Source organism: Lynx rufus, unplaced genomic scaffold (assembly GCF_022079265.1).
Source record: "Lynx rufus isolate CCGP_SWC_20201006 ecotype Redwood Valley unplaced genomic scaffold, mLynRuf1.p SCAF_24, whole genome shotgun sequence".
NCBI classification, from domain to species: domain Eukaryota; kingdom Metazoa; phylum Chordata; class Mammalia; order Carnivora; family Felidae; genus Lynx; species Lynx rufus.
In genome coordinates this window covers 15,188,044-15,202,476 of record NW_025814839.1, presented here as the reverse complement: position 1 = coordinate 15,202,476, position 14,433 = coordinate 15,188,044, and the positions used below count along the sequence as shown (strand labels likewise).

At 46.7% G+C, this 14,433-nt stretch overlaps 1 protein-coding gene and 1 gene segment (V, D, J or C); both read left to right on the top strand.

Annotated features, from left to right (window-relative positions):
* The window catches only part of LOC124518353 (immunoglobulin lambda-1 light chain-like), a 721,987-nt gene that overhangs the window by 59,321 nt on the left and 648,233 nt on the right, over nucleotides 1–14,433 (top strand). The window lies entirely within an intron of this gene.
* LOC124518356 (immunoglobulin lambda variable 1-40-like) lies at nucleotides 5,179–5,856 on the top strand. The segment is given in 2 exon segments: nucleotides 5,179–5,346; nucleotides 5,450–5,856. Coding segments are annotated over 2 exon segments (438 nt in total).

Genomic DNA, 14,433 nt, shown 5'->3' with positions numbered 1-14,433 from the left:
ACGTTGATTGATTTGCGAATGTTGAACCAGCCCTGCATCCCAGGAATGAATCCCACTTGATCATGGTGAATAATTCTTTTTATATGCTGTTGAATTCGATTTGCTAGTATCTTATTGAGAATTTTGGCATCCATATTCATCAGGGATATTGGCCTGTAGTTCTCTTTTTTTACTGGGTCTCTGTCTGGTTTAGGAATCAAAGTAATACTGGCTTCATAGAATGAGTCTGGAAGTTTTCCTTCCCTTTCTATTTCTTGGAATAGCTTGAGAAGGATAGGTATTATCTCTGCTTTAAACGTCTGGTAGAACTCCCCTGGGAAGCCATCTGGTCCTGGACTCTTATTTGTTGGGAGATTTTTGATAACCGATTCAATTTCTTCGCTGGTGATGGGTCTGTTCAAGCTTTCTATTTCCTCCTGATTGAGTTTTGGAAGAGTGTGGGTGTTCAGGAATTTGTCCATTTCTTCCAGGTTGTCCAATTTGTTGGCATATAATTTTTCATAGTATTCCCTGATAATTGTTTGTATCTCTGAGGGATTGGTTGTAATAATTCCATTTTCATTCATGATTTTATCTATTTGGGTCATCTCCCTTTTCTTTTTGAGAAGCCTGGCTAGAGGTTTGTCAATTTTGTTTATTTTTTCAAAAAACCAACTCTTGGTTTCGTTGATCTGCTCTACAGTTTTTTTAGATTCTATATTGTTTATTTCTGCTCTGATCTTTATTATTTCTCTTCTTCTGCTGGGTTTAGGCTGCCTTTGCTGTTCTGCTTCTATTTCCTTTAGGTGTGCTGTTAGATTTTGTATTTGGGATTTTTCTTGTTTCTTGAGATAGGCCTGGATTGCAATGTATTTTCCTCTCAGGACTGCCTTCGCTGCGTCCCAAAGCGTTTGGATTGTTGTATTTTCATTTTCGTTTGTTTCCATATATTTTTTGATTTCTTCTCTAATTGCCTGGTTGACCCACTCATTCGTTAGTAGGGTGTTCTTTAACCTCCATGCTTTTGGAGGTTTTCCAGACTTTTTCCTGTGGTTGATTTCAAGCTTCATAGCATTGTGGTCTGAAAGTATGCATGGTATAATTTCAATTCTTGTAAACTTATGAAGGGCTGTTTTGTGACCCAGTATATGATCTATCTTGGAGAATGTTCCATGTGCACTCGAGAAGAAAGTATATTCTGTTGCTTTGGGATGCAGAGTTCTAAATATATCTGTCAAGTCCATCTGATTCAGTGTCTCATTCAGGGCCCTTGTTTCTTTATTGACCGTGTGTCTAGATGATCTATCCATTTCTGTAAGTGGGGTGTTAAAGTCCCCAGCAATTACCACATTCTTATCAATAAGGTTGCTTCTGTTTATGAGTAATTGTTTTATATATTTGGGGGCTCCGGTATTCGGCGCATAGACATTTATAATTGTTAGCTCTTCCTGATGGATAGACCCTGTAACTATTATATAATGTCCTTCTTCATCTCTTGTTACAGCCTTTAATTGAAAGTCTAGTTTGTCTGATATAAGTATGGCTACTCCAGCTTTCTTCTGGCTTCCAGTAGCATGATAAATAGTTCTCCATCCCCTCACTCTGAATCTAAAGGTGTCCTCAGGTCTAAAATGAGTCTCTTGTAGACAGCAAATAGATGGGTCTTGTTTTTTTATCCATTCTGATACCCTATGTCTTTTGGTTGGCGCATTTAATCCATTTACATTCAGTGTTATTATAGCAAGATACGGGTTTAGAGTCATTGTGATGTCTGTATGTTTTATGCTTGTAGTGATGTCTCTGGTACTTTGTCTCACAGGGTCCCCCTTAGGATCTCTTGTAGGGCTGGTTTAGTGGTGACAAATTCCTTCAGTTTTTGTTTGTTTGGGAAGACCTTTATCTCTCCTTCTATTCTAAATGACAGACTTGCTGGATAAAGGATTCTTGGCTGCATATTTTTGCTGTCTAGCACCCTGAAAATCTCGTGCCAATTCTTTCTGGCCTGCCAAGTTTCAAAAGAGAGATCAGTCACGAGTCTTATAGGTCTCCCTTTATATGTGAGGGCACGTTTACCCCTTGCTGCTTTCAGAATTTTCTCTTTATCCTTGTATTTTGCCAGTTTCACTATGATATGTCGTGCAGAAGATTGATTCAAGTTACGTCTGAAGGGAGTTCTCTGTGCCTCTTGGATTTCAATGCCTTTTTCCTTCCCCAGTTCAGGGAAGTTCTCAGCTATGATTTCTTCAAGTACCCCTTCAGCACCTTTCCCTCTCTCTTCCTCCTCTGGGATACCAATTATGCGTATATTATTTCTTTTTAGTGTATCACTTAGTTCTCTAATTTTCCCCTCATACTCTTGGATTTTTTTATCTCTCTTTTTCTCAGCTTCCTCTTTTTCCATAACTTTATCTTCTAGTTCACCTATTCTCTCCTCTGCCTCTTCCATCCGAGCCGTGGTGGTTTGCATTTTGTTTTCCATTTCCTTTAAAGCGTTTTTCAGCTCCTCGTGACTGTTCCTTAGTCCCCTGATGTCTGTAGCAAGAGATTCTCTGCTGTCCTGTATGCTGTTTTCCAGCCCAGCGATTAATTTTATGACTATTATTCTAAATTCACTTTCTGTTATATTATTTAAATCCTTTTTGATCAGCTCATTAGCTGTTGTTATTTCCTGGAGATTCTTCTGAGGGGAATTCTTCCGCTTGGTCATTTTGGATAGTCCCTGGTGTGGTGAGGGCCTGCAGGGCACTTCCCCTGTGCTGTGGTGTATAACTGGAGTTGGTGGGCGGGGCCGCAGTCCGACCTGATGTCTGCCCCCAGCCCACCGCTGGGGCCACAGTCAGACTGGTGTGTGCCTTCTCTTCCCCTCTCCTAGGGGCGGGATTCACTGTGGGGTGGCGTGGCCCGTCTGGGCTACTTGCACACTGCCAGGCTTGTGATGCTGGGGATCTGGCGTATTAGCTGGGGTGGGAAGGCAAGGTGCACGGCGGCAGGGGGGGCAGGCTTAGCTCGCTTCTCCTTAGGTGATCCACTTCAGGAGGGGCCCTGTGGCAGCCGGAGGGAGTCAGATCGCTGCCGGAGGTTTGGCTCCGCAGAAGCACAGAGTTGGGTGTTCGCCCAGAGCGAGCAAGTTCCCTGGCAGGAACCGGTTCCCTTTGGGATTTTGGCTGGGGGATGGGCGGGGGAGATGGCGCTGGCGAGCGCCTTTGTTCCCCGCCAAACTGAGCTCTGTCGTCCGGGGGCTCCGCAGCTCACCCTCCCTTTGTCCTCCAGCCTTCCCGCTTTCCGAGCAGAGCTGTTAACCTATGACCTCCCATACGCTAAGTCGCGCTTGCTGTCGGAACACAGTCCGTCAGGACCCTCCGCTTTTGCAGGCGGGACTCGGGGGCTCTGCTTGGCCGGCGAGCCGCCCCTCCGCCCCGGCTCCCTCCCGCCAGTCCGTGGAGCGCGCACCGCCTCGCTGCCCTTCCTACCCTCTTCCGTGGGCCTCTCGTCTGCACTTGGGTCCGGTAACTCTGTTCTGCTAATCCTCTGGCGGTTTTCTGGGTTATTTAGGCAGGTGTAGGTGGAATCTAAGTGATCAGCAGGACGCGCGGTGAGCCCAGCGTCCTCCTACGCCACCATCTTCCCAGAATCCCGGTCATATAAATATTTAATGCTTCCCATTGAATACCTCCCATGAAACATCTCCTCCTTGTGTGTCATAGTGAGTCACATGAAAAACCAACATGTTCCACGACCTTGACAGTTTTGTTTGTCCTTTCAGCACTGAGTGTCTGCAGCCTACCGGTACTTAGCTGGAGCCCAGGAAAAGTACTTGATTTAAAAAGAATATATCATTGTATAAAAAAAGAAAAAATACACATATCCACATTCTTTACCTTATTGCCAAAACTAGTATCTCTTCTTTCGTTTGAATCATCATAATCCATCCACATTTTTAAGCACAGAGGTAGAGGTCATCTGAGACAAACCCTTAGGCCTCACACACAGCCTCCAGGTAATTCCTAAATCCAGGGATCCCCACAATAAATATAATGCTAAAATGTCCACACTACCCAAAGCATTTCTATAAATTCAATGCAATCCCCATAAAAACTCCAAGGACGTTTTGCACAGAAATAAAAAAAACCCCATTTTGTATAGAACCAGAAAAGACCCCAAATTGCCAAAGCAATCTTGAGAAGGAACAAACCTCGAGACACCATACTTTGCACTTTCAAATTATATTACAAAGCTGTAGTCATGAACACCAACGTGGTATTGTTCTCGAGAGACACATAGGCTGATGGCATAGAATAAAATACCAGGAAGTCATTCAAGTTCCTCTTGACCACCAGGGAAGACATAGGCTGAAAATGGTCCTTGGCAAGGTCTCCGGAACAGAGCTCCCATGGATTTGGGAGGGAATTCAGAAAGAATATACAAGGATCCTAGAGCAGATGCCCCAGATGGGATTAGGATCTCACTGCTATTTCCTGATGCACTTTGGGAGAGAAAACTGGAATGACTCAGACGTGTGACAATGAGCACATTGACATAGATGCCGGGATAGAGTGTGAATCAACACACTCCATCTGAGTAAGAAGCACATGTAAAGAACAATCTCACCAAGGTCAGGTCCCATCTGCCAAAGGCCCCCATGGGAGCTGCCCTCTGCTCTCTGCTGCTTCCTGCATTGGCACGGACACCTGAGGCCTGCCTCCACTGTCATATCCAATTAACTCCTTCCCCTTTTGATACACCTTTACTGTTAGAGGAATGTGTGTAGAGACAACTGTTCAGGCCTGACCCATTATGTGTCAAGGGAGCCATGGACAGGCTCACCCCCAGGAGTCTGAGAAGAACAGAGAGTCTGCCCTGAGGTGATGGGGGGCCACATGAGGAGACCTGGTCTAACGCTTAGGCAGAGGAGAGTGGCTAGAGCAGTGGGGAGGCAGAAGTGGTCTCTGATGGGCTCTGCTCACATCATAAACTGGCATGTCTGTGTCTGGACGCTAGGGGGCACTCAAGGCCTGTTTCTGAGGGGTCAAGGTAGATCAGAGCTGTGAACTGCCACCTGCCACTGCCTGTGCCCTCTGCTCAGGGCTCACATCTGTGACCTCCCCACCCCTGCCCTGAAATTGCCCCTACCCTGCCCATCCCCCTGACATCCTCAGACAGAGGCACCTAAAGAAGTCAGTGAGGAGTCAGAAAACAGGGGGGTCGCATTTGCATGGTTGGGCCCTCCCCCTCTCAACAGATGAAGAGGTGAAGGGAGAGGTGAAGGGAGGCTCTGCTCAGCTGGGAGGCAACAGAAGGCAGGATCGGTGCTGACCTCCGCCATGGCCCGGTCCACTCTCCTGCTCACCCTCCTCGCTCACTGCACAGGTGACTTGATGTGGGGACACGGGAAGGGGACACAAGTGTGGGCCTGATTCCTCCTCTTGTCTCTAGACCCCAGGAATATCCTCTCTGTTGTTTCTCTTTCCAGGGATTTGGGCTCAGTCGGGGCCGAATCAACCATCCTCGGTGTCTGGGGCCCTGGGCCAGAGGGTCACCATCTCCTGCACAGGAGTTGGTAGTTGGGTGGGCTGGTACCAACAAATCCCAGGAATGGCCCCCAAAACCATCATCTATGATAACAGCAACCGACCCTCAGGGGTCCCTGATCGATTCTCCGGCTCCAAGTCTGGCAGCACAGGCACCCTGACCATCACTGGGCTCCAGGCCGAGGACGAGGCTGATTATTACTGCTCATCGTGGGACAGCAGTGGCAGAGCTTACACAGTGGTCCAGGCCTGTGGGGAAGTGAGACAAAAACCTAGTTACTCATCTGTAAAGAGGGAAACACATCAGCAGTTGCCTCCTCAGCTCAGCCTGTGATTCTGCTCATTCCGTGGCTGATGACTTGGACGCAGGTCCATGCAAGGGCACCTCCCGTGAGTGAGGTTCCTCCTGTCCTTTCTGTCCTCAAAGTCACTCTCAGAAAACCCTTCCGACACAAAGAGTGTTCATGAAATAGAAATCTCTTGTTTTATCAGCTGAGGTATTTTACTTCTAGGCCAGATCATATCAATTTTTCCTTCTGATATTAAAATAAATGAAGCATTTTTGTTTTTCCTCTGAAGTCTACCCATGTGGTGCCTGAAAAATAAGTCAGCCTTATCCGCATCTGGTAGTATTATCTCCATGGCAGTGGCTAGTTTCTTCTTATTATCTATGATTTGTGAAATAATGCTAATTTAAAAGTATAAAATTTGAAGATAAGTTTCAAAACCTTTGTCCATAGGAAAAACCCTGTATTCAATGTTTATAACAACTTCTCTGAATCACTAAAGCCTGAAAGCAACCTAAACTTGGCACATGGATATTTACTCTAGATTTATTTTAATTTTTTATTTATTTATTTTTAATTTTTTTTAACGTTTATTTATTTTTGAGACAGAGCATGAACGGGGGAGAGGCAGAGAGAGAGGGAGACACAGAACTGGAAGCAGGCTCCAGGCTCTGAGCCATCAGCCCACCCCGACGCGGGGCTCGAACTCACGGTCCGTGAGATCGTGACCTGAGCTGAAGTCGGACGCTCAACCGACTGAGCCACCCAGGCGCCCCTACTCTAGGTTTAAATGTAAATACCCAAACCAGGAACCAACTAAGAGGTCACCAAGGAGGTGCCACTTTTATAAACAATTTGATAATTATATCAAACATTGGGAGAAGCAAAACTCTGCAAACATCTGTAGGTCGCGGGGGTGCTAAATGCTGAAAAAGAATTAATCATGTGAACAAAGTAAAACATTCTGAGCCACAGAATTATTGTATATGATACTAATGACACTTAAATGACACTCTGTCATTGTCTCAAAAACAAACGCAAGCAAATCAGCGTACAACCACCACACATACCCGTGTGAGCACACACACAAGGACAGGGTTTGTCTAGTAGGTCATGAGCCAACTTAAAGGGCCCCCATGAGGCAAAACTAGAAAGATTTCAACCACAGGAACATAAAAGGATTGGGTTGTAACTCAGTGTCTACACATAGGTCTACCGTCCATATTTTTCACTGATGGTAATAAATAAATGGAATCAGATGAGACACTTTCCTGTGCAGAGATTTCATGGAACAGGTGTAAACCCTCGGCTTGGATGACGTCAGGCATAACCCCCGCTCAGTAAGTATGCACAAAGGCACCAACATGAGGGACAGTCTGGAGAAGTGTCACAGTAAGAGAAGCTTAAGGACAATTCACAACTCAATGTCGCAAAGAATCTTAACTGGATCTCACTACAGAAAAAGGACATTAGGGAAAAAGTAAGAAAATCTGAATAAACTGTGGATATTAATTGTTACGCGTTGAACTGTGTCTCCAACAATTCATGTGATTAAGAGTTCTAAAAACTCCCATATTTCAGGATGAGACCTTATTTGGAAATGAGACTATTGCAGATGTAATTACCAGGGTGAGACCTGTAGAGTGTAACTGCATTTGTTCTAGGCTTTCTCTGTCTTTGTTTTGCCTCTGCCTCTGTCTGGAATGATGCTGAAAGGAATCTCACTATTTTGGAGAAAGGCCTATGAAGCCATCCTACATTGTCCAGAGAACCCTGGTATCACCAGAAAAAATCTAGACATTTTGTTGTCTTCTCACTCTTAACCAATGGAACATTTACCAAATAAATATAATAGTGTTGAATGTGAGTGGGATTCCCTTCCCTGAATGTCCCTTTATGGATGAGCAGAGAACGAATTTCTAAGAAGATCGATTCCCTTGTACTGCATAGTGGTTTACATCATGTTCATCCTGAAAACACTTACAAAACTGAACTGTTAGAGAGGCAAATGAGTCATAAGTATACCAGAGAAGAAACCTAAATTCCAGACTAAGTATAAAGGCCCGGTCAAAACCCAAATTGGGAATTAAGTACAGTGGATACTTCTCTGCGGAGAACAGGTAGTCTTTTGACAAACAGAGACTTCAAAGGCCCCAGAGCCTGTACCATGGAGGTGATGGGATATAACAGGAGATTCTCATAATACAGCAGCAACAGCAAAAAGTATTCAAAGTTCAAGGATAACCCCCGTGGACTTTTGATCACATATGAACTGGGAGTGATCCTGGGAAATATGAGGCCTTGAAATTGGTTTCGATTGGAGACTGGTAGGGGTGCCTGGGTGGCTCAGTTGGCGAAGCTTCAGACTTCAGCTCAGGTCATGATGTCATGGTTCGTGAGCCGAAGCCCTGCCTTGGGCTCTGTGCCACTAACTCAGAGCCTGGAACCTGCTTCTGATTCTGCGTCTCCCGCTCTCTCTCTGTACCTCCCTGCCCTCTCTCTCTCTCTCTCTCTGTCTCTCTCTGCCTCTCTCTCTCTCTCTGCCTCTCTCTCTCTCTTCCTCTCTCTTCCTCTCTCTGTCCTCTCTCTCTTAAAAAGAAATAAACATTAAAACAAATTCAGATTGGAGACTGGTAGTGATGCCCCGGCCCTGCAGCAAGCAAACCCAATGTCAGGGAACACTAATATGTCTAGGAACATAAACACCGTAAATTAAGCCCTATGGTGGGCAGCCTGGACGCTGTTAGGGACCTGAAGAAAATTAATGTCTCCATCCCAAGCACCCAGGAGAGGATGCACTCATGTTCCCTCCCTGGACACTGAAAGCTCAAATATCTGTCTGCAAAGGTAAGAGTGTCCTCTAGGGGTGCTGTGTGTTGTCAGAGCAACTGAGTGACCAGGACTGGGGTCAACGGTGGGCTGCTCAGACTGCCCTGAGAGGACTGGGCTGTGAGCCAGGCCAGCAGGAAAATACTCGAATGGCTCTCATCTACTAAGGCAAACACGGTCCACATTGCAGTGTGACTATCCCTCACCTGGGCCTCAGGGGCCCCGAGAGTGCTCAGCTCTGACTCACTCCCGTACATTACCTTTCTCCCTCCAACCCCATGGCACCCTTCCCCAGGCCTGAGGCCAGGCACAGACGTCTGGGCCATCGCACAGAACAAAAACGTTTGCAGGCAGAATCTTGAGCGGGACCACAGTCAGGGAGGTGACTACTAGAAAAGTGGGGAAGAGGGGTCTTGTTTTATTCTTCTGGTCTTTTTATTCTGTCGCATCAATCCATGCGTTTCTTTCTAGGCCAATGCCCTACTGGTTTTCCTTACTATAGCTTTGTAATATAACTCAAAAGCAGGGAGTCTGGTGCCTCCAGCTTTGGTCTTCTCTCTCAATATTGTTTGGCAATTTGGGGTCTTTCTGGTTGTGTATAAAAGTCAGGAGATTTTTTCCATTTCTGTGAAAAATGTCTCTGGAATTTTCATGGGAATTGCATGGAGTCTATAGATTGCTTTGGGCAGCGTGTACATTGTAACATGGCTTTTGGTGTGGAAAACGCTGGATTTAGGAATTAGCTGGAGGCTGTGTGTGAGGTCGAAGGATGTGTCCAAGATGACACCCGTGTCTGTGGTTCACAATTTGAATGGATGATGATGGCCCAAAAGAAAGAGCCGATGCCCGTTTTAGCCGTAAGGTAAAGAATGTGGAGACTGGTATTTTTTCCTTTGTTAATTCACTGATCTATTCCTTTTAATTCAAAACCATTTCCTGAGCACCAAGGACGTAGCAGTAAGCTGCAGACACTTAGTGCTACAAAGGACAAACTAAACTCTCAAGGTCATGGAGCATGTTGGGTCATCACCTGACTCACTATGAAAGACAAGGATCAGATGTTTTACGTGAAGTATTCATATATTGTGGCCCTTGAATATATGCACATTCACACGCATGCACAACGAGTCAAACCAGATTTCAGGGATAAGGAAGGTATATTTCTCTTCCTAGGTTTGCCTTTCGATTCCATTTGGAGATGCTGGATTCAGGTGGTCAGTTGGCCTAACTCTTAGACCTCCAGTGGATGTCCACTAGAGTCATCAACAAGCAGCCACCCCTCTTTCTCGGACCTTGACACATGCCCTGACCTCTGACCCAGGGCTCCTCCTCTCAGGGACATCCCTTGGCTCACCCTACAGTTCCCCCCTTACGTACCGCAGCTCTGTAAAGACCTCTTTGTCCCAGCTCCCCTGCACGCCGCACATGCACACGGGCCGTGTCCCCATATGTGTGTCCCAGCGACACCCCTTCGCTGTCCTTACATTTACCACATGCAGCATCTGTGAACAGGAGACACAGAGAAGTTCTGGGGATACTGTTGGCAGAGATGGACATTTCCAACCAAATCACTGAGCTTCCACTGAGATACTTTTCCAAACGTGAGAGTGTCATGGTTCCAATAAGGGACCCAGAAAGGCCCTTTCGTACTCCACTCCCATGGGTCCCAACATCAGTACGACTGCTGTCCAAATGAACATTCTGCTTGGTGTGCAGAGGGGATCACAGCAGCTGGAGGACATGGTGCCTAGGGCAGCAGGGGAGCGGAGCGAACAGGGGCCTGCAGAGTGAGGGTCAGCAGCTAAGCTGCCTGGGGGGCAGTAGGCACACTGGAGCCTCAGGGCTGTGTGACCTGCCTCCACCTGGGAGCGTCCTTTGCCCTGTGAGCCCCTGCATCTGGCTGCGTCACCACATTGCTTCCAACGTGGATCACTTCTTCCTTTTTCCCTCTGGCGTCTGGAGAATCGCAGGCTTATACACAAGGCATAGACAGAGCGCATTTCCCAGGAGGAAGTGGGCTCTCAGGACCTGGCCAGAGGATAAGGCAGCTTGTGGGCAGAATCCCTTCAACGGAACCTCAGGGAACAGAGCTCTGTGTGGTGTCCACCATGTCCTGGAGTGTCTCCTTCAGTCCTTTATACAGGGAGCCTTTGCCAGATTTTACAGAAAGCAGTCCCTGAGGTCACACAGGACATGCTCTCTCCTCAGGTCATCATGGAGCAGGGGCAGCGACACCAGACTCACAACCCGTCTCTTAGTAAACTGGTCACTTGAGCCAAGGTCCCCACTGGAAACCTCTGCAATATGCACTATTCTGGGTGTGGGACAGATGCCCCATCAATGTGAAGATTGACATCACATAGGATGCAGCCAGAGTGGGAGGAAATAATCACTTCAGATCCGGAGTCACTGCCCCACACCTTGCACAGGGCTCTTCACCCGCTCACGTGGGACAAGACCTCTTCTCTGCTGCGTTTGTTCCACCCATCGTGTCTCTGGTACCAAGTGTCACCAGCAAGTCACCAACACTGAGACTAATCACTCACTAAGATGTCTGCTGTCACTGCTGCCACAGCACGGCCCTATCTAAGGCCATGACATACACCTGGGACTTTAAGAGTGACCACTTGTCCTTTCCCATCCATGCAAAGTAGTAACCATCGATTTTGGCTTTTTAGTTACATTGTCTAACACGTGAGGAATAATGTTGTAAAATAATGGACGTGAAGATTCCCTTTGCAAGTTCTTGATCCTTGTGGAACTGGTCCCCTCGCTACTCCATGAACAAGGATGCTGGCCGGCCTCAGGACCACATCATAAGTGTGTGAGAGTATGTGTTTTACCATGTCATAAATGGATCTGTTTTTGTGTTTATGTAGCTCTTATTAGGATTTGGTGTGAAATTTGGCCAAAGGCTCTTTGAGACCAATTAGGGCAATCTGATCTTATCTCTTAAGGTAATAAGATGGTAGGTAAGTAAAGATTTTCTTACTATGTGATCTAACTGTATCATTGGAATAAATCACACTTAATAATTGTGTATCACTTTATTAATATGGTATTGAGGTCGCGTTGTTAATATTTTATACAGAGTATTTCTATCACTATTTAATAATAATGGTCTGTAATTTTCCTTTTTGTGCAATGTTTCTTAAAGTGTACTTTTGAGTTTTATAACCCTTGTAAACGAACTAAGAAATATTATGTACCTTATGATATTATGAAAAAACAACGAGCAAATAAAAAATATTCTTGCCAATTCTGAAATTTTGTTAGTTGTCCCCTGTGAAAACATCTGTATCTTATGCATTTCTATGGAGTGCTTCTAGAATAACATTTTCCATTGTTCTATTACAATTGGTCTATACACTCAATATATTTTTAGTATAGCCAAATTGTAACTTTTTGAGAAAGTATGCATTCAAGGTATTCTTAATAGGAGCTATCGCTCACAAGTTGGTTGTATTCATTTTTCATGTTTCAACATGAGTTTAATAGGATGTGCTTGGAACAGCCCTGTGGTCCCTACAGTGCTGGTCAGTGATGACCAATCACCCAAAGGAGCCCAACCTGGAGGCTTTGAGCTGTCTCAGCACGTGCTTGTTCCAGGGCTCTCCCCGGGGGATGAGTCCTACCTCCACCCTCCTCAGTGTGTGGTGTGGGCTGGGCTCCAGCACCAGGGCTCAGGGAGGGGCTGGACTGTCACTGAACGGGACCCATGTGCATGGACAGCCCCTCCTGTGTCAGGGGTGGAGGGGAAATGAGAGCCTGGGGCAGCCCAGCCCAGTGTGGGGACCAGAGGCTGTGCCACCATGGCCTGGACTCCTGTCTTCCTTAAGCTCCTCCCACACTGCACAGGTAGGGACAGGCCTGGTGGACACAGGGTGGGCTCCAAATCACTCTTTCCGTGCTCAGTGACCTGAGAGATGCTTTTTCTTTTTCCTTTCTAGCCCCATCCCCCCTGAGTGTCTGTGTTTTCAGGTTTCTGTTCCAGCCTGTGCTGACCCAGGCACCCCCTCTCTATGCATCTCCAGGAACAACAGCCAGACTCACCTGCACCCTGAGCAGCGGGTTCAGTGTTGGAGGCTACTACATAAATTGGTTCCAGCAGAAGCCAGGGAGCCCTCCCTGGTATCTTCTTTGGTTCTCTTCACACTCAAATAAGCACCAGTGTCCAGGGTCCCCAGTTGCTTCTCTGAATCCAAAGATGCCTGGGCCAATGCAGGAATTCTGCTCATCTCTGATGAGCAGCCTAAGCACGAAGCTCCTCTTGTGCTACAGATCCTGGCAGTGGGAGCAGCTTTCCTTACAGTGTCTCAGACGAGGAGGGAGTGAGCCCAAAACACTTGGGGCTGAAAACCTTGTCTCTGAGCATCCTGTACTGAGACACTTGTGTGGACGCTCCTGTAGGAGGGAGTCCTCTGAGGGGTCACGTGTCCTTGAGGAAGAAGGAATAACACACAGATCATGCTGTTGCCTGAGACAGCACAGGTGTCCCAGGAGCACACACAGGTGAGGGAATAGAGCCCGATGGCACAGGCCTATGGGGTCTGGAGAATAAATACTTTTACAGCATGAACCTCAGTCTCTCTCTCTCCTGTTTTGTCTCCTTTACTACTCTCAGAATAATTCACTTTACACACTCCTGGTCATTGATTATATGTTTGTGTGTTTATGTGTTTTCCCACAACAAGGAACTCTCTGGGACATGTGGAGAGTGTCCTCAAATTTACCTGAATTTCACACCGAGGTTTATCTGCCAGGAAACGGTGACATGTGCACAGGTGAAGGGCTCAGCACCAGGAGGCTGCTCCCCATTTTGATGCCAACAGCAGCTAGTAGATTGCCTGCACCCTCTGTCCAACGTGCGACAAATTGGAGGTTCCCACAACTCCCTCGATGCGTTCCATTTATTCGCCTGAGGGGCTCACGGAACTCAGGGAAACACTGACTCCTTTAGTCAGTTCATTAAAGGATATGATGAAGGGGACAGGGGAACAAGTAATGAAGAGCCACCTAGTGTCAGGTCTAGGAGCGTCCCCAGCACCTGAGCATCAGTCCCTGGGGAGTTGAGGTGCATCTGTTCTGGGAGTGGATGTGTTCGCCAAACCAGAAGCTCTTCAAACACTGTACTTTGTGATTTTATTGAGGATTCGGGGAGACGTGATCAGACATTAACTATACTGTCAGCCTTTTTCCTGTCTCTCAGGTATGAGGGGTGAAGATTCCCAGCCTCTGACCAAGCCTTGGTCTTTCTGGGGACCAGCCCCATCCAGGAGGCTTCAGGGAGCCCACCCAGAGTCACATCATTAGAACTAGGATGTTTCTAGTGTTCTTTTCACTTAGAAAATGACAAGAATTTCAGAAACTCGGTGTCAGCATCTAGGGGCAGAGACACGTGTATAGTTTCTAAGGTCACACAGTACTGTTGTCTGGACTGAAAATGGTGACAGAGGTACTCACATTCATCCACAAATCTCAAGCCGTAAAGTGTGTCTCTTGTGTTACTGATGACACAACCATATCTGACATGTTAATAAGCACCTTGGTCAGAGACACAATTTCCTCTCTCACCCATCTGACTAAAAGTGAGTCCCAAAGTCTTCAGACTCTCCTCACTGCACCCTCCCCCCACCCACACACTCTGCTCGTCTTCCCACTTCTCCTGCTTCCCTCAGGCCTTCCGTCTCTCTATGGCTCTTCAGGCCCGAAAACCATCTCCATGTTAGGATTTCAGAGGAAACTATAATCTTGCAAGAGTGTCCACTCTCCAGGGTCCATCTCTACAGAGACGTTGCAGAAATGGACCA